The sequence below is a fragment of the Myotis daubentonii genome, chromosome X (genome assembly GCF_963259705.1).
Source record: "Myotis daubentonii chromosome X, mMyoDau2.1, whole genome shotgun sequence".
NCBI lineage: Eukaryota > Metazoa > Chordata > Mammalia > Chiroptera > Vespertilionidae > Myotis > Myotis daubentonii.
Genome location: NC_081861.1, coordinates 139,651,878 through 139,671,459, shown reverse-complemented (window position 1 = coordinate 139,671,459; position 19,582 = coordinate 139,651,878). Strand labels below are relative to the sequence as shown.

The 19,582-nt window shown below is 53.5% G+C and overlaps 2 protein-coding genes across 3 annotated transcripts in view; one reads left to right on the top strand and one right to left on the bottom strand.

Annotated features, from left to right (window-relative positions):
- Window positions 1-1,554, top strand: part of ASMT (acetylserotonin O-methyltransferase) — an 11,365-nt gene extending 9,811 nt beyond the window's left edge. Inside the window, exons 7-8 of one of the 2 annotated variants that reach the window (XM_059678795.1) lie at window positions 70-192; window positions 1,134-1,554. In XM_059678795.1, the coding sequence (XP_059534778.1) occupies window positions 70-192; window positions 1,134-1,345 (335 nt within the window). In that variant the 3' untranslated portion in view covers window positions 1,346-1,554. The remainder of the gene's footprint in view (window positions 1-69; window positions 193-1,133) is intronic. The other variant, XM_059678794.1, reaches the window with a different exon arrangement.
- Window positions 1,555-14,135: 12,581 nt separating this feature from the next.
- Window positions 14,136-19,582, bottom strand: part of DHRSX (dehydrogenase/reductase X-linked) — a 31,359-nt gene continuing 25,912 nt past the window's right edge. The window contains exons 5-7 of the mRNA XM_059680010.1: window positions 18,283-18,490; window positions 15,707-15,914; window positions 14,136-14,609 (exon numbers count right to left, since the gene is read on the bottom strand). Coding sequence (XP_059535993.1) covers window positions 14,406-14,609; window positions 15,707-15,914; window positions 18,283-18,490 — 620 coding nt within the window. The 3' untranslated portion in view covers window positions 14,136-14,405. The remainder of the gene's footprint in view (window positions 14,610-15,706; window positions 15,915-18,282; window positions 18,491-19,582) is intronic.

The window sequence follows — 19,582 nt, the reverse complement described above, 5'->3', positions numbered from 1 at the left end:
CTTTCCATTGGTCCGGTCCAGTGGGATTGCATCCAGGGCTGACCCTGAGACCCCTACCCTGTGTTTCAGGCGATTTCTTTAAGGACCCCCTCCCGGAGGCCGATCTCTACATCCTGGCCCGGGTCCTACATGACTGGCCCGATGAGAGATGCTCTCACCTGCTGGCGAGAATCCATGAGGCCTGCAAGCCCGGTAGGTGGGGGGTGGGGGGTGGGGCCACGGTCCCAGGTGTCCTGTGAGGCCCGATCATCCATCAGGAGGCCCAAGGGACCTGGGCACAGTCTCTGTGTGTGTGTGGGGGGGACGCTGCCTTGGATGTCCCTTGAGATCCATCCATCTGAAGATCCAGGAGGCCATGGTCATAGCCTGTGGGTGGGCTGGGGACCCCCCCCCCCGAATGTCCCCTGTGGCCTGTTCATGCTAAAGTCCATGGATATTGGAAACTGTTAGGGTTGGCGAAGGAGGAATGGACGAGGCCAAAAGGGATAAAGAATTATTAATGAAGCCCTGACTGGTGTGGCTCAATGGATAGAGTGTCGGCCTGCGGATTCAAGGGTCCCGGGTTCGATTCCGGCCAAGGGCATGTACCTTGGTTGCGGGCACATCCCCAGTGGGGGGGGGGGTGCAGGAGGCAGCTGATCGATGTGTCTCTCTCATCGATGTTTCTGAGTCTCTAGCCCTCTCCCTTCCTCTCTGTAAAAAATCAATAAAAAAAATATTAAAAAAAAGAATTATTAATGGACCCTGGGTGGTGTGGCTCAGTGGATAGAGCGTCGGCCTGTGGACTGAAAGGTAATATTTTATTTTTTTATTTTTAAAGAAATATATTTTCTTGATTTTTTTACAGAGAGGAAGGGAGAGGGATAGAGAGTTAGAAACATCGATCGGCTGCCTCCTGCACGCCCCCTACTGGGGATGTGCCCGCAACCCAGGTACATGCCCTTGACCGGAATCGAACCCGGGACCCTTCAGTCCGCAGACCGGCACTCTATCCACTGAGCCACACCAGCCAGGGCTGTTTGTAATACTTTACACAATAAAATTAAATTAAAATGAAAAGAAAGTAAATGTATTTTAATTTCTTTGCCTCCGTCTTGTTTGTCCCTCACTCATCCTGTCTCTCCCTGTGGCAGGTGGTGGGGTCCTGGTCGTCGAGAGCCTCCTGGACCCCGACGGGCGGGGACCTCTGACCACACAGCTGTACTCGCTGAACATGCTGGTGCAGACGGACGGCCGGGAGCGGACCCCCGCCCAGTACCGGGCTCTCCTGGCTGTGGCCGGCTTCAGGGACGTGCAGTGCAAGAGGACCTCGGGCACGTACGGCGCCATCCTGGCCAGGAAGTAGCGCCCCCTACGGGTGTGCTGCTGCTATTGACACGCAAAAGTAGTCACCGGCGTGTCTCAGGGGTTGGTTGAGTGTTGACCTAGGAATCAGGAGGTCAGGGTTCGATTCCCGGTCAAGGGCACATGCCCGGGTTGTGGGCTCCATCCCCAGCAGGGGGCGTGCAGGAGGCGGCCGGTCCATGATTCTCTCTCATTGTTGATGTTTCTCTCCCTCCCTCTCCCTTCTTCTCTGAAATCAATAAAAAAAATATTTAAAAAGAATAGTCAATAGACTGATGGCCTCGGCTACGTGTCTTGTTTTGCACGCTTGTCTAGCCAGTGACTTGGGGTTTCTGTGGACAGTTGCTGACAGTTGCTTCACATTCTGGGTATTGCCTTGTTTTATTTATTCATTATTTTTTGTAATCGATTCATTATTGTTTTTTGATGCCAGAGGGGAAGGGAGAGGGAGAGAGACAGAGAAACATGAATGATGAGAGAGAATCATGGACCGGCTGCCTCCTGCGCGCCCCCTACTGGGGATGGAGCCCGCAACCCGGGCCTGTGCCCTTGGTCAGGGAATCAAACCCTGACCTCCTGGTTCAACCACTGAGCAACACCAGCCAGACAATGTAGAACTCTATCTATCTATCTCTATATATCTATCTATCTAGATATCTATCATGTATATCTATCATCTATCTATCTATCTAGATATCTAGATATCTATCATCTATATCTATCATCTATCTATCTATCTATCATCTATCTATCTATCTATCTATCTATCTATCTATCTATCTATCTATCATCTGTCATCTATCTACTTTAATTTATTTCAGAGAGGAAGGGAGAGGGAGAGAGAAACATCAGTGATGAGAGAGAATCATGGACCAGCTGCCTCCCACATGCCCCCTACTGGGGATCAAGCCCACAACCCGGGCACGTGCCCTTGACCGGGAATCGAACCGTGACCTCCTGGTTCACAGGTCGACGCTCAACCCCTGAGCCATGCTACCTGGCTTGTTTTCTTTTTTAAAAAAATTATTTCCTATCATTCCATTTCATTCCCCTTCACTCTATTCAAGAGGTTCTCAACCTGTGGGTCGCGACCCCTTGGGGGGTCGGACGGCCCTTTCACAGGGGTCGCCTCAGACTGTCGGAAAACACACCTATAATCACATATTGTTTTTGTGATTGATCACTGTGCTTTCATGATGTTCGATGTGTCACCATGAAAATCCATCCTGCAGATCAGATGTTTCCATGACGATTCATCACAGCAGCCACATGACGGCGATGACGTAGCCACGAGAATAATGTTATGGTTGGGGGTCCCCACAGCATGGGGAGCTGTATCTTAGGGGACAGAAGGTTGAGAACCGCTGCTCTATCCTATTGTGTTGTAGGGGAGCAGGACCTGGGCATCTGGGGGAATTATTGGTCTCCCCTCATGCAGCGCTTTCTGGAATGCGCCCCTTAGATGTCCCCTGTCCCCTCTGCCCCTCACATCCCAGTACATGTGACCAAGCTGTGAACGAACAATTATAATCACGGACAGCAGAGGGCGCTGTTGCTCCATCAAATCCTCAGCCAGCTGGTCAACCAGCCTTCTCCTTGGAAACTCATTCTTTTCTTTTCTTTTCTTTTCTTTTCTTCTTTTCTTTTCTTTTCTTTTCTTTTCTTTTCTTTTCTTTTCTTTTCTTTTCTTTTCTTTTCTTTTCTTTTCTTTTCTTCCCTCCCTCCCTCCTTCCTTCCTTTCTTCTCTCTCTCTCTCTCTCTCTCTCTCTCTCTCTCTCTCTCTCTCTCTCTTCTTTTTTTTTAAATACATGTTGCTTGCAGGACATTTTGGCAGCCTCCCTCTCCCCTTTGAAAAAAACAAAAAACTATGCTAGCCCTGACCGGTGTGGTTCAGTGGATAGAGTGTCGGCCTGCGGATTCAAGGGTCCCGGGTTCGATTCCGGTCAAGGGCATGGACCTTGGTTGCGGGCACATCCCCAGTGGGGGGTGTGCAGGAGGCAACTGATCGACGTTTCTCTCTCATCGATGTTTCTGAGTCTCTAGCCCTCTCCCTTCCTCTCTGTAAAAAATCAATAAAAAAAATATTTAAAAAAAGAATTATTAATGGACCCTGGGTGGTGTGGCTCAGTGGATAGAGCGTCGGCCTGTGGACTGAAAGGTAATATTTTATTTTTTTTATTTTTAAAGAAATATATTTTCTTGATTTTTTTACAGAGAGGAAGGGAGAGGGATAGAGAGTTAGAAACATCGATCGGCTGCCTCCTGCACGCCCCCTACTGGGGATGTGCCCGCAACCCAGGTACATGCCCTTGACCGGAATCGAACCCGGGACCCTTCAGTCCGCAGGCCGGCACTCTATCCACTGAGCCACACCAGCCAGGGCTGTTTGTAATACTTTACACAATAAAATTAAATTAAAATGAAAAGAAAATAAATGTATTTTAATTTCTTTGCCTCCGTCTTGTTTGTCCCTCACTCATCCTGTCTCTCCCTGTGGCAGGTGGTGGGGTCCTGGTCGTCGAGAGCCTCCTGGACCCCGACGGGCGGGGACCTCTGACCACACAGCTGTACTCGCTGAACATGCTGGTGCAGACGGACGGCCGGGAGCGGACCCCCGCCCAGTACCGGGCTCTCCTGGCTGTGGCCGGCTTCAGGGACGTGCAGTGCAAGAGGACCCCGGGCACGTACGGCGCCATCCTGGCCAGGAAGTAGCGCCCCCTACGGGTGTGCTGCTGCTATTGACACGCAAAAGTAGTCACCGGCGTGTCTCAGGGGTTGGTTGAGTGTTGACCTAGGAATCAGGAGGTCAGGGTTCGATTCCCGGTCAAGGGCACATGCCCAGGTTGTGGGCTCCATCCGCAGTAGGGGGTGTGCAGGAGGCGGCCGATCCATGCTTCTCTCTCCCTCCTTTCATCTCTGAAATCAATAAAAATATATTTAAAGAAACAGTCAGTTAGCCCTAGCTGGTGTGGCTCAGTGGATAGAGTATCAGCCTGCGGACTGAGGGGTCCCGGGTTCGATTCCGGTCAAAGGCACAGGCCCGGGTTGCGGGCTCCATCCCCAGTAGGGGGCGTGCAGGAGGCGGCCGGTCCATGATTCTCTCTCATTGTTGATGTTTCTCTCTCCCTCCCTCTCCCTTCTTCTCAGAAATCAATAAAAAAAATATTTAAAAAGAATAGTCAATAGACTGATGGCCTCGGCTATGTGTCTTGTTTTGCACGCTTGTCTAGCCAGTGACTTGGGGTTTCTGTGGACAGTTGCTGACAGTTGCTTCACATTCTGGGTATTGCCTTGTTTTATTTATTCATTATTTTTTGTAATCGATTCATTATTGTTTTTTGATGCCAGAGGGGAAGGGAGAGGGAGAGAGACAGAGAAACATGAATGATGAGAGAGAATCATGGACCGGCTGCCTCCTGCACACCCCCTACTGGGGATGGAGCCCGCAACCCGGGCCTGTGCCCTTGGTCAGGGAATCAAACCCTGACCTCCTGGTTCAACCACTGAGCAACACCAGCCAGACAATGTAGAACTCTATCTATCTATCTCTATATATCTATCTATCTAGATATCTATCATGTATATCTATCATCTATCTATCTATCTATCTATCTATCTATCTATCTATCTAGATATCTATCATCTATCTATCTAGATATCTATCATCTATATCTATCATTTATCTATCTATCTATCTATCATCTGTCATCTATCTACTTTAATTTATTTCAGAGAGGAAGGGAGAGGGAGAGAGAAACATCCATGATGAGAGAGAATCATGGATCGGCTGCCTCCTGCATGCCCCCTACTGGGGATCGAGCCCACAACCTGGGCATGTGCCCTTGACCGGGAATCGAACCGTGACCTCCTGGTTCACAGGTCGACGCTCAACCCCTGAGCCATGCTACCTGGCTTGTTTTCTTTTTAAAAAAAATTATTTTCTATCATTCCATTTCATTCCACTTCACTCTATTCAAGAGGTTCTCAACCTGTGGGTCGCGACCCCTTGGGGGGTCGGACGGCCCTTTCACAGGGGTCGCCTCAGACCGTCGGAAAACACACCTATAATCACATATTGTTTTTGTGATTGATCACTGTGCTTTCATGATGTTCCAATGTGTCACCATGAAAATCCATCCTGCAGATCAGATGTTTCCATGACGATTCATCACAGCAGCCACATGACGGCGATGACGCAGCCACGAGAATAATGTTATGGTTGGGGGTCCCCACAGCATGGGGAGCTGTATCTTAGGGGACAGAAGGTTGAGAACCGCTGCTCTATTCTATTGTGTTGTAGGGGAGCAGGACCTGGGCATCTGGGGGAATTATCGGTCTCCCCTCATGCAGCGCTTTCTGGAATGCGCCCCTTAGATGTCCCCTGTCCCCTCTGCCCCTCACATCCCAGTAGATGTGACCAAGCTGTGAAGGAACAATTATAATCACGGACAGCAGAGGGCGCTGTTGCTCCATCAAATCCTCAGCCAGCTGGTCAACCAGCCTTCTCCTTGGAAACTCATTCTTTTCTTCTTTTTTCTTTTCTTTTCTTTTCTTTTCTTTTCTTTTCTTTTCTTTTCTTTTCTTTTCTTTTCTTTTCTTTTCTTTTCTTTTCTTTTCTTTTCTTTTCTTTTCTTTTCTTTTCTTTTCTTTTTTTCTTTTCTTTTCTTTTTTTCTTTTCTTTTCTTTTCTTTTCTTCCCTCGCTCCCTCCCTCCCTCCCTCCTTCCTTCCTTTCTTCTCTCTCTCTCTCTCTCTCTCTCTCTCTCTCTCTCTCTCTCTCTCTCTCTCTCTCTTCTTTCTTTTTAAATACATGTTGCTTGCAGGACATTTTGGCAGCCTCCCTCTCCCCTTTGAATAAAACAAAAAACTATGCTAGCCCTGACTGGTGTGGCTCAGTGGATAGAGTGTCGGCCTGCGGACTGAAGGGTCCCGGGTTCGATTCCGGTCAAGGGCATGTACCTGGGTTGCGGGCACATCCCCAGTGGGGGGTGTGCAGGAGGCAGCTGATCGATGTTTCTCTCTCATCGATGTTTCTAACTCTATCCTTCTCCCTTTCTCTCTGTAAAAAAATCAATAAAATATATTTTTTTAAAAAAACAACTATGCTAATAATTTACAAACCAGACCTCGCAGGTTTGACTCAGTGGATAGAGCATGGGCCTGCGGACTGAAGGGTCCCGGGTTCGATTCCCGGTCAAGGGCACATGCCTGGGTTGTGGGCTCGATCCCCAGTGTGGGGCATGCAGGAGGCAGCCGGTCCATGATTCTCTCGCCTTATGGATGTCTCTCTCTCTCTCTCTCTCCCTCTCCCTTCCTCTCTGAAATCCATAAAAATCTATTTTAAAAAGAAATACAAAAACCGCAATGGATGGTTGCATTGGTAGGTAACAGACATTTCTGGAAATTCCATGCATGTCTGAATGATGCTGTCAGTTCAGGACTGGGGAGATGGGAGGAGGACCCTTGGGTCAGACTCTGGGGGTGGCAACTCCCATACTTTTTATTGTATTTTTTAAAAATATATATATTTTATTTATTTTTTTTACAGAGAGGAAGGGAGAGGGTTAGAGAGTTAGAAACATCGATGAGAAAGAAACATCGATCAGCTGCCTCCTGCACATGCCCCACTGAGGACGTGCCCGCAACCAAGGTCCATGCCCTTGGCCGGGAATCGAACCCAGGACCCTTCAGTCTGCATGCAGGCCGAAGCTCTATCCACTGAGCCACACCGGTCAGGGCAAGTCCCACACTTTTTAAATCAAAGGCCGTGACCTTCGCTGACCGTGAACTGGGGAGATCGAGGGGGTCTTTGGGGTCCCAGCGGGGGATCCGTTTGCCACCCCCTGCCCTGAAACTTGACCTTTGATTGAACGCATCTCCTGCCTCCTCATTAGCCTGCTCATTAGCTGAGGCCTCTCTTTCATGGGGCCCGAGGGGGGTCCTCGTTAATAGTCAGCCACTGAGTCGGGGTCCTGGGGTCCGGGGGTGCTGGGGGGCCGGCAGGTACACATCAGTAGCTGCCCCAGGAGAACGCCTCCCTGTCCCAGCACCCACATCCCTGCCCTGGGGTTGAAAAAAATGTGTTTAAATATATTTTTTTTATGGATTTCAGAGAAGAAGGGAGAGAGAGAGAGAGATTAATGATGAGAGAGAATCATGGCTCGGCTGCCTCCTGCACGCCCCCCACTGGGGATGGAGCCAACAACCCGGGAATATGTCCTTTTTTAAAAAATATATAATTTTTTTTTATTGGTTTCAGAGAGAGGAAGGGAGAAGATATAGATAGAAACATCCATGATGAGAGAGAATCATGGATCGGCCGCCTCCCGCACGCCCCCCACTGGGGATCGAGCCTGCAACCCGGGCCTGTGCCCTTGACTGGGAATCGAACCCGGGACCTCCTGGTTCACAGGTCGATCGATGCCCAACCACTGAGCCACACAGGCCGGCGGGGTGTGGATACATCGTTATTACCCAAAGTTTTCTGTCTGGCCGAGGGCTTGCAGCCACGGGTCTGCAGGGTGAGGAGGCCCTGGGCTGGAGAACACCCCAGATTCTATATCCTCTGCACAAAGGCGGGGTTTGGGGGGGGGGCACCTGCTCTCATACTGATTACCTTCCCTTGACCGGGAATCGAACCCGGAACCCTTCAGTCCGCAGGCCGACGCTCTATCCACTGAGCCACACCAGCCGGGGCCCCTACCCCCATGTTCAAACGTGGACGTTTCACACTTTGGGGTTCAGGGTTTTATCTGCGTCTCTGCAGCCCTGGAAGGAAGCGTTGAGTCACCCCCTTCTGGGGGAGTTAGCCATGACCTTCAGGCCTCCTTGGGGAGCCAGGGCTGCTCACTGGAGTGTGTCTGCCTCCAGGAAATGTCAGACTTAGAGGTTCAGTGCCCTTCTCACGGGGTGGCTACCTGTCTCCGCTAGATGAACCCCCCCCCCCGACATGCACCCCACATCCCAGCCTGCAGAGAGATCCAGGTTGGCTCTTCAAAGGCTCAGGGACCCAGGCTCTGGTCCAAATGTCACCCCTTCATTTGAGCAGACAGGCTGCCTCCCCAGCGTGGAGGGAAGGGGCCTGGTTCTCCAAGACGTGTTGACTCCACGCTGCCAGGAAGAGTCTGGGCTCCGGCCCTGGCTGGTGTGGCTCAGTGGATGGAGCGTCAGCCCGAGGGCTGAAGGGTCCCGGGTTCGATTCTGCACGCCCCCTACTGGGGATCGAGCCCACAACCCGGGCATGTGCCCTTGTCCGGGAATCGAACCCAGGACCTCCTGGTTCCTAGGTTGGCGCTCTAACCACTGACCCACACTGGCCAGCCCACACCCCACCCGCCTTTTCCCCCCTCTTTCCGGCCTCAGCCAAACCTCCCCTGATGAAAACCAAGCAAGGAGCCTGGTTAGGAGACGTACAACACAAATGGTGCGTGTGTCTCTATTTTATCTTATTTAATTTTAATTTAATTTTGTTTTTTTCATATATTTTTACTAGAGGCCCCAGTGCATGAATTCGTGCACGGGTGAGGTCCTGCGGGCCTGCCCCGATCCGGGCTGGCCGGAGAGGGGCGCCCCGCCCCCTGGACGAACTCCTGTTCGAGGGGACTATTTACATATTAGCCTTTTATTCTATAGGATTGATTTCAGCGAGGAAGGGAGAGAGAGAGAGAGAAACATCGATGATGAGAGAGAATCATGGACCGGCCGCCTCCTGCACGCCCCCTCCTGGGGGTTGAGCCCACAACCCGGGCCTGTGCCCTTGACCGGGATTCGAACTCGGGACCCTTCCGTCCGCAGGCCGACGCTCTACCCACTGAGCCACACCGGCCTGGCCAATTTTATTTTTTTTTTACTTTCTGCATATCCGGATGAAAAAAAAAATGAGACATGTCAGAAATGAGTACACTCACACACACAGAAAATGAGGCGTTTTCAGAAATAGACGCCGTCGCGCACGTTCCCCAATTAGGCCCCAACGAGGCGCCCTGGTGAGTCAGACGCGGATCCGGAGGCGCAATTAGCTGGGCTTTGGCAAACACCGCGTCTTTGCAAATGGGGAAATCGCCTGTTTTGGGAGCTATAATTTCCGCCGGATCCGCCCGGAGTGGGGGGGGAGGCGACTCACGGAGGTTGGATGCCTTAGAGTCCACCCCATGTCCTACCTCGTAGATTGGGGCCTCTCTCTTTTTAAATTTAAATTATTGGGCCCTGGCCGGTGTGGCTCAGTGGATAGAGCGTCGGCCTGTGGACTCAAGGGTCATGGGTTCGAATCCCGGTCAAGGGCACATGCCCGGGTTTTGGGCTCGATCCCCAGTAGGGGGCGTGCAGGAGGCAGCCGATCCCTGATTCTCTCTCATCATGGGAGTTTCTCTCTCCCTCTCCCTTTCTCTCTGAAATCAACAAAAATATATATATTTTTAAAAAATACAGCTCTCTCCACTCTCTGTTAAACATCCAGCCAAGCGATGTCTGGAAACAACCAGAAAGGAAGTTATAAAAAAAATGAAATTGATCCTTGAGTGAGGATGATAAAAATAATAATAAATAGCCGAAACCGGTGTGGCTCAGTGGATAGAGCGTCGGCCTGCGGACTGAAGGGTCCCGGGTTCAATTCCAGTCAAGGGCATGGACCTGGATTGTTGGCACATCCCCAGTGGGGGGCGTGCAGGAGGCAGCTGATCGATGTTTCTCTCTCATCATCGATGTTTCTCACTCTCTATCCCTCTCCCTTCCTCTCTGTAAAAAATCAATAAAAATATATTTTAAAAAAATTTTAAAATTTAAATATATATATTTGTATTGATTTCAGAGAGGAAAGGAGAGAGACATTCATGAGGAGAGAGAATCATGGACCAGCTGCCTCCCGCACCCCCCCTACTGGTTGGGGATGGAGCCTGCAACCCGGGCCTGTGCCCTTGACCGGGAATCGAACCTGTGACCCCCTGGTTCCTAGGTCGACGCTCTAACCACCGACCCACACCGGCCGGGCCATTTTTTCCATAATTTTTCGATCGAGGAGCCTGCGTTTTGCACACAGACACGCACCCCTCCAAGCTCTGACCTGGATGGGTCCCATCCGATCTGTCCTACACGGGTCACTGGTTTTATCCCCTGGGGCTGAGGATCCAAAGGTAATCGGATTACGGAGATGGCTGAGCTGAGTCGCTGGCACAGAGGGTTCAGCCTGTGCCCAGGGCTGGGGGGAGGGTGGGGTGGGGGGGGGGTAGAGGGGCGGCTTGCAGGGCGCACAGAGCTCGGATCATGATGCATCCGGATGAGCTGATGGCAGGCAGCCAACCCCTGAGACAACAATGATTAATCATGATGACCTCTGTCTTCATGGGCCAAGATGATGGCCGGCCGGTGTGGCTCAGTGGGTAGAGCGTCGGCCTGCGGACTGGAGGGTCCCGGGTTCGATTCCCGGTCAAGGGCACAGGCCCGGGTGGCGGGCTCCATTCCCCAGTCGGGGGGCGTGCGGGAGGCGGCCGGTCCATGATTCTCTCTCATCCTGGATGTGTCTCTCTCTCTCTCTCCCTCTCCCTTCTTCTCTGAAATCAATAAAAAAAAATACATATTAAAAGGAACACCACAGGCAATAGACGTGGTGTGTGACGCCCAGAGGCCCATGTGTGACCAGGGTGCAGACATAGCTCCCCACCCCATCATTTCGTTGCCTCCTTTGAACTGAATGGAATGCCTCCTTCCTGCAAGAAAGGGATGATGGTGGCAGCTACGGCGACGGGTTTTCACAGCCCGGCGGGTCCTGTCTCATTTCCACTCCTCGGACCCGGGAGAGAGTGTGAGTGCATCCTCCCAGCGACCCATCCCGGCTAACCACCAGCCCCAGGTGCCCAGGGTGTGGGCCTGGCAGCCTGTCTCGCGAAATACGCTATCATCTCCTGACCTGGCGCAGAAAACATCCCACATTTATTTATATTTTCAATTTCTTTCTTTTTCAAATTACGTATTTCTTTTTTTAAAAAATTTTTTTTGGCCGAACCGGTGTGGCTCAGTGGATAGAGCGCCGGCCTGCGGACGGAAGGGTCCCGGGTTCGAATCCCGGTCAAGGGCATGGAGCTGGGTTGTTGGCACATCCCCGGCGGGGGGCGTGCAGGAGGCAGCTGATCGATGTTTCTCTCTCATCGATGTTTCTAACTCTCTATCCCTCTCCCTTATTCTCTGTAAAAAATCAATAAATATATATAAAAAAAAATTTTTTTTTGGAATTTTTGTGCATTTATCTTGAGCCAAAACATACGTCTTATTTTTGCGAGTCCTCACTGGAGGATATTTTTCCCATTGATTTTTATTTTAATTAATAATTAATTTTTAAATATATATTATTGATTTTTTTTTTTTTTTACAGAGAGGAAGGGAGAGGGATAGAGGGTTAGAAACATCGATGATGAGAGAGACGCATCGATCGGCTGCCTCCTGCACGCCCCCCACTGGGAATGTGCCCGCAACCAAGGTACATGCCCCTGACCGGGAATCGAACCCGGGACCCTTCCGTCCGCAGGCCGACGCTCTATCCACTGAGCCACACTGGCCAGGGCTCCGTTGATATTTCTAGAGAGAGACACAGAGAGAGAAACGTGGATGTGAGAGAGACACACATCCATTGGTGGCCTCCTGCACGCGCCCCGATCAGGGCCTGGGGGTGAGCCTGCAACTGTCTTTATCCTCGAAAGACACTGATCTAATGCTTTTTGGGGGGGCTTAATCCAGTCGACTGTCTGCCCCCTGGTGGCCAGTGCACGTCATAGCAGCTGGTCGACCAGTTGACTGCCCCCTGGTGGTCAGTGCACGTCATAGCAGCTGGTCGACCAGTTGACTGCCCCCTGGTGGTCAGTGCACGTCATAGCGACTGGTCACCAGTTGACTGTCTGCCCCCTGGTGGTCAGTGCACGTCATAGCGACTGGTCACCAGTTGACTGTCTGCCCCCTGGTGGTCAGTGCACGTCATAGCGACTGGTCACCAGTTGACTGTCTGCCCCCTGGTGGTCAGTGCACGTCATAGCAGCTGGTCTACCAGTTGACTGCCCCCTGGTGGTCAGTGCACGTCATAGCGACTGGTCGACCAGTTGACTGTCTGCCCCCTGGTGGTCAGTGCACGTCATAGCGAGCGGTTGAGCGGCCTTAGCATATCATTAGCATATTACGCTTTGATTGGTTGAATGGGACCGCCTCTAATGGGTCTGGCTTGAGCCTCCGGAAAAAATATCCACTTCCCGCACAGTCCTCTGTTGAGCTGTCAGTCCCTGGCTCCTTGGGAATAAATCGATGAAACTCGAAGGGAACGTGGTTTAATTTTCTCTCCGTTTAATTTCCCTTCCACCAGCCAGGGTGTCTCTCTCTGGAGGCACCTCTTGTCCTGAACCGGCTTGAGCTTAGAAATGCGCATTTCTGTCAGGTTGCCCTTCTGGGGACAAAAAAAAAAAAAAGAAAAAAATTATAATAAAAAATGACAAGTAAGGGCTGAGCCATCTGGAATCACCAACACGCCCTTGGCCGCACGGACTCATTCGGAAATAATGGCTTTGGCCAGGTGGCGTGCATCTGTGAGACTGAACTCAGAAGTGTCAGAGAAGGCCCCCCCCGACCCCCCTGCCACCCCCCCAAAAAGCTGTGCTGGAGACATACACTAGGAAAAAAAGGTGGAAGAAAAAATAGAAAACAATTCTGTTTAGCCCGGCCGGTGTGGCTCAGTGGTGGAGTGTCCACCTAGGAACCAGGGGGTCCCGGGTTCGATTCCCGGTCAAGGGCACATGCCCGGGTTGCGGGCTCCATCCCCAGAAGGGGGCGTGCAGGAGGCGGCCGGTCCATGATTCTCTCTCCTCATGGATGTTTCTCTCTCTGTCTACTTCTCTGAAATCAGTAAAAATATATGATATATAAAAGATAGTGTCACATATGCTCATCTTTGCCTGAACGGTGTGGCTCAGTGGTTGAGCATCGATCTGTGAACCGGGAGGTCACGGTTCGATTCCCGGTCAGGACACCTGCCAGTAGGGGGCGAGCAGGAGGCAGCCGATCCATGATTCTCTCTCCTCATGGATGTCGCTATGACGTGCACTGACCACCAGGGGGCAGACAGCCGACCGGTCGACCAGTCGCTATGACGTGCACTGACCACCAGGGAGCAGACAGCCGACCGGTCGACCAGTCGCTGTGACGTGCACTGACCACCAGGGGGCAGACAGTCGACGGGTCGACCAGTCGCTGTGACGTGCACTGACCACCAGGGGGCAGACAGTCGACAGGTCGACACGTCGCTATGACGTGCACTGACCACCAGGGGGCAGACAGTCGACGGGTCGACCAGTCGCTATGACGTGCACTGACCACCAGGGGGCAGACCGTCGGCCGGTCGACCAGTCGCTGTGACGTGCACTGACCAGCAGGGGGCAGACGTTTCCACTGGTAGGTGAGCTTGCTGCTGGGGTCCGGCCGATCGGGGACTGAGCGAGATGAGCCGGACACGCCCTGGAGCCCTCCTATGGTCCCTCCCTGGCTGGCCAACCTCCCGCGGACCCTCCCCGGCCCCGATCGTGCACCAGTGGGGTCCCTCGGCCTGGCCTGCGCCCTCTCGCCATCCGGGACCCCTCGGGGGATGTCGGGGAGCCGGTTTCGGCCCCGATCCCGCAGGCCAGGCCGAGGGACCCCACTGGTGCACGAATTTCGTGCACCAGGCCTCTAGCATGTATATATATATAAAAAAACCGTGTTCATCTCATGCGGAACGTTGCTACCCAATCCCACGCGTCCGCTCTGTGCCCGGCAGAGACACCCATACTTTCAGGGAAAAGGGTTTAATCATTCAGGCACCTGTCACAATTTGGCACTTTGTCACCCTAAGATTTAAGGCAGAATCCCTCGGTCTCGGGGGGTGACACCCAGCGTGTCTTTGGCTGCGAGACTTCCCGGAAAGACACCCCCACCTCTTATAGGCTATTGGGGAACGGCTCCCCGAGATCAGGCGGGTGTCAAACACGCAGACCCGAGATCCCTCACAGCCCTGTCCGACCCCCCCCCCCAAATAAAAGTCCGTCGATGCGGGGAGCAGCTATTCGGAGAAGGGGTCCCGCGTCCGGTCTCTGACGCCCGTCATCTGGCAACTCCTGGCCCAGAGTTCTTGCTGCAGGTGTGGGTCGTAGGTGAGGGCCAGGGACCTGGCGTCTGTCTCGTTGTACAGGTAGCGCCCGCCCACCCCCTCCAGGTCGGGGGTGACGGCTGCGTAGACGGAGGTCCAGGCTCCTTCGTCGGGGGTCTGGGGGGGAGGAGGAAGAGGGGGTGCAGGCCATCAGCGCTCAGAGCAGGAATTGGGGACCTCGGCTCACGTTCCTGCTGGTGGGTACGACTTAGCATCGTCCTGGGTCCACCAACCCACGTGGGAGGCTGGGGGGTGGGCCACCTCGCCGACCCCTACGTCGAGCGCGAGTTTGTGTTAATTTACTTTTATTTTGAATTTTTTAAATATTTTTAATTGATGTCAGAGAGGGAGGGAGAGGGAGAGAGGGAGAGAGAGAAACATCCGTGACGAGAGAGGATCATGGACCGGCTGCCCCCTGCACGCCCCCCACTGGGGATCGAGCCCGCAACCCGGGCCTGTGTCCTTGAGCGGGAATCGAACCCGGGACCTCCTGGTTCCTAGGTCGATGCTCAACCACTGAGCCACACCGGCCAGGCCATTTTTTCATTTTGATAAGCAGGTGCGTATAAAAATTCGTGATGTTGCCCTAACCGGTGTGGCTCAGTGGATAGAGCGTCGGCCTGCAGACTCAAGGGACCCGGGTTCGAATCCGGTCAAGGGCATGTACCTTGGTTGCGGGCACATCCCCAGTGGGGGGCGTGCAGGAGGCAGCTGATCGATGTTTCTCTCTCATGGATGTTTCTAACTCTCTATTCCCTCTCCCTTCCTCTCTGTAAAAAAATCAATAAAATATATTTTTTTAAAAAAGTGTATTTAAAAAGAAAGTACATATTAAGTTTACAAAATTAAACAGGGGGCAGGGGTACCGTTTGGGAAATGCTTTCCGAGGAGGAATTATTCTGCAGAATTGACAGATGGTAGAAACGAGGGGCCTAGTGGACGTAGGAAAAGAGAACGGAGGTGTGCCCGGCCGGCGTGGCTCAGGGGTTGAGCGTCCACCTAGGAACCAGGAGGTCCCGGGTTCGATTCCCGGTCAGGGGCACAGGCCCGGGTTGCGGGCTCCATCCCCAAGCAGTAGGGGGCGTGCAGGAGGCGGCCGGTCCATGATTCTCTCTCCTCATGGATGTTTCTCTCTCTATTCCTCTCGATTAAAAGATAATAATAATAATAATAATAATAATAATAATAATAATAAAGATATGTCGGAGGTTTACCTTGAAAAACAACCAGCCGAACAGCTTCTTGACCAGACGGGTGCCCCAGAAGACGTGCTTGTAGAGGTCGGTGTCGACCACGCCGGGGTCGGCCACGTTGGCGGTCACGTGGCTGCCTTGGGCGGCCAGCAGCCCCTGGAGGTGGTAGGTGAAGAGGACCAGGGCCAGCTTGCTCTGGGCGTAGGCGCCGTGCGGGGAGTAGCCGCCCCTACGAGAAGACGGGGGGGAGGAGTCGCCCTGGGGCCGGTTCCTGGCCGAGTCCGAGTTCTAACCTCCGTCCTACCCATGCTAGGGCCGCTCAGCTGCTCGCTATGACGTGCACTGACCACCAGGGGGCAGACGGCTGACCGGTCGACCAGTCGCTATGACGTGCACTGACCACCAGGGGGCAGACAGTCGATTGGCCGGCCAGTCGCTATGACGTGCACTGACCACCAGGGGGCAGACGGTCGACCGGCCGGCCAGTCGCTGTGACGTGCACTGACCACCAGGGGGCAGACAGTCGACGGGTCGACCAGTCGCTATGACGTACACTGACCACCAGGGGGCAGACGGTCGACCGATCGACCAGTCGCTATGACGTGCACTGACCACCAGGGGGCAGACGGTCGACCGATCGACCAGTCGCTATGACGTGCACTGGCCACCAGGGGGCAGTCGACTGGTCGACCAGTCGCGATGACATTCCCCCTCCCCTTGTCCATTGCAACCGCCTCCTGCATTCCCAAGGGGTGTTTCCTGTCCTTTTAATTTTTTATTTTTAATACTAGACGCTCGGTGCACGAAATCCATGCATTTGGGGAGGGGATCCCTCAGCCAGGATTGCGAGAGGGAGCAGGCCAGGCCCAGGGACCCCACTGGTGCACGATCGGGGCCGGGAAGGGACCTGGGAGGGCTCCAGGGCGTGTTCGGCCCGTCTCGCTCAGTCTCGATCGACCGGCCCCCAGCAGCAAGCTCACCTACCGGTCAGAATGTCTGCCCCCTGGTGGTCAGTGCACGTCATAGCCACTGGTCGACCGGTCGACTGCCCCCTGGTGGTCAGTGCACATCATAGCGAGTGGTTGAGCGGCCTTAGCATCTCATTAGCATATTACGCTTTGATTGGTTGAATGGCCGACCGAATGACTGGACACTTAGCATATCAGGCTTTTTTTAATATAGGATTTTGTTATTGATTTTGGAGAGAGAGGAAGGGAGAGGAAGAGAGAGACACATCGATGATGAGAGAGAATCATGGATTGTCCGCCTCCTGCCCGCCCCCTACTGGGGGTTGAGCCTGCAACCCGGGCATGTGCCCTTGACCAGGAATCGAACCCTGACCTCCTGGTTCACAGGTCGATGCTCTAACCACTGAGCCACGCCGGCCAGGGCCTACGTGAAAGAGTTATTAAACGGTTCCGAGGTCCCATTTCCTGGGCTGTTTGATGACTGCCTAACAGCTGTCGGAAGACACCAGAGGCAAAACACATTCTTCAGCCTCGCCACGTGCGAGATGATGGCGATGATTCGCGTGTTTGTCTACAAGACGTTCTATGAAGGATGAACCGGCCGCTGTGGGCAATGAGCTTCGACGTGGGATTGGAACACAGTTAACCAATGAGCAGATATCGTCGTTATAATTATCACCAGGAGACGGGTTCGGAAAAAAATGGGTGGTGTGCCCTGGGTGGCGTGGCTCAGTGGTTAGAGCATCCGCCCGTGCACCAAGGGGTCGTAGGGTCAAATTTCCCACTGAGGGGCACATTCCTGGGTTGCAGGTTCGATCTCCGCTCCCGGTCAGAATGCACGGGGGGGGGGGGGGAAGGGGGGCAACTGATTGATGTGTCTCTCTCACATCAATGATTCTCTCTCTCTCTCTCTCTCTCTCTCTCTCTCTCTCTCTCTCCTCCAATCACTCTAAAAAGTTAACGGAGACCTAGCCAGTTTGGCTCAGTGGATAGAGCGTCGGCCTGCAGACTAAAGGGTCCCGGGTTCGATTATGGTCAAGGGCACATGCCCAGGTTGCGGGCTCCATCCCCAGTAGGGGGCGTGCAGGAGGCAGCCGATCCGTGATTCTCTCTCATCATGGATGTTTTTTCTCTCTCCCCCTCCCTCTCCCTTCCTCTCTGAAATCAATAAAAATATACTTAAAAAATAAACATAAACAGCCCTAGCTGGTGTGGCTCAGTGGATAGAGCGTCGGCCTACAGACTAAAGGGTCCTGGGTTCGATTCCCGGTCAGAGCACATGTCTCGGTTGCAGGCTCCATCCCCAGTAGGGGGCGTGCAGGAGGCCGCCGATCCGTGATTCTCTCTCATCATCAATATTTCTGTCTCTCTCTTGCTCTCCCTTCCTCTCTGAAATCAATAAAAATATACTTAAAAAATAAAAAAGTCAAGTATTGGGGAACATATCCGCCAGTGAGGATGAACAAAAACCAAAAGAAAAAACAAAGAAAAAGGTTGGTGACATGAACGACCGTCGATCTGCTCAGGAGGGCGGAGCCCGGAGTGTCAGAGTGTCTGCAGGGCCAGCTGACCTTGAATCGCCGCATCGCTGTCAGGACGGATGGACGGGGGCCCGCCCCCTGCACCCACCTGCTCTGAAGGTCGTCCAGGGCCAGCTCCCCGACGTAGTGCGTCGCCGAGGACATGCTCACCACCCGGGCGCTGCGGCCGGGGCGCCCCGACTCCCTCAGGGTGTCCAGGAGCAGGTTGGTGAGCAGGAAGTGACCCAGGTAGTTCAGGCCGAAGTGTTCCTCAAACCCGTCTTCCGTCTGCCTCTGGGGGACCATCATCACGCCGGCTGGGGACACAGGGAATTGGGGGAGCGCGAGCTGAGACGGGGTGGGGACGGCCTGTCCTGGCTCCCAGGTCTCTGCTCTGGGCCTGTGGACCTTCCACAGGAGACACCAGGTTCCAGGCTCCCCTCGCCGCCCGGGGTTCATCCGGAAGGACGCCCGGAAAGACGTCCGGTCTAATTTGCATTTTATGCTTTTATTATTACAGACTAGAGGCCCGGTGCACAAAAATGTGTGCACCCGGGGGGGGTCCCTCAGCCCGGCCTGTGCCCTCTCGCAGCCCGGGAGCCCTCGGGGGATGTCCACCTGCTGGCTTAGGCCTGCTCCCCGGGGGATCGGGCCCAAGCTGGCAGTCAGACATCCCTCTGGCAGCCCGGGAGCCCTCGGGGGACGTCCACTTGCCAGCGGGGAGCAGGCCTAAGCTGCAGTCGGACATCCTTAGTGCTGCTGAGGAGGCAGGAGAGGCTCCCACCACCACCGCTGTGCTGGCAGCCGTCAGCCTGGCTTGTGGCTGAGCAGAGCTCCCCCTGTGGGAGCGCACTGACCACCAGGGGAGCAGCTTCCGCATTGAGCGTCTGCCCCCTGGTGGTCACTGTGTGTCATAGTGACCAGTGATTCCCAGTCGTTCTGCTGTGAGGGTCAGTTTGCATATTACCCTTTTATTATATAGGATGACTGGAGGCCCAGTGCATGGATTCATGCACCGGTGGGGTCCCTCGGCCTGGCCTGTGCCCTCTCGCAATCCGGGACCCCTCGGGGGATGTCAGAGAGCCGGTTTCGGCCCGATCCCCACAGGCCAGGCCAGCCCTCCCCGCCTCTTCCCTCTGAGATTCATCAGTCTGTTCCTTGTTTCCATGACTGTGCGTTGAGCATCTGCCCCCTGGTGGTCAGTGTGCGTCATAGCTACTGGTTAGGCTTTTAAATATATAGATTTTAAGATATTTTTATTGATTTCAGAGAGGAAGGGAGAAGGAGAGAGAGAGATAGAAACATCCATGATGAGAGCGAATTTTGGATCACCTGCCTCCTGCACGCCCCCGTCTGGGGATCAAGCCGACATCCCGGGCATGTGCCCTTGGCCGGAATCGAACCTGGGA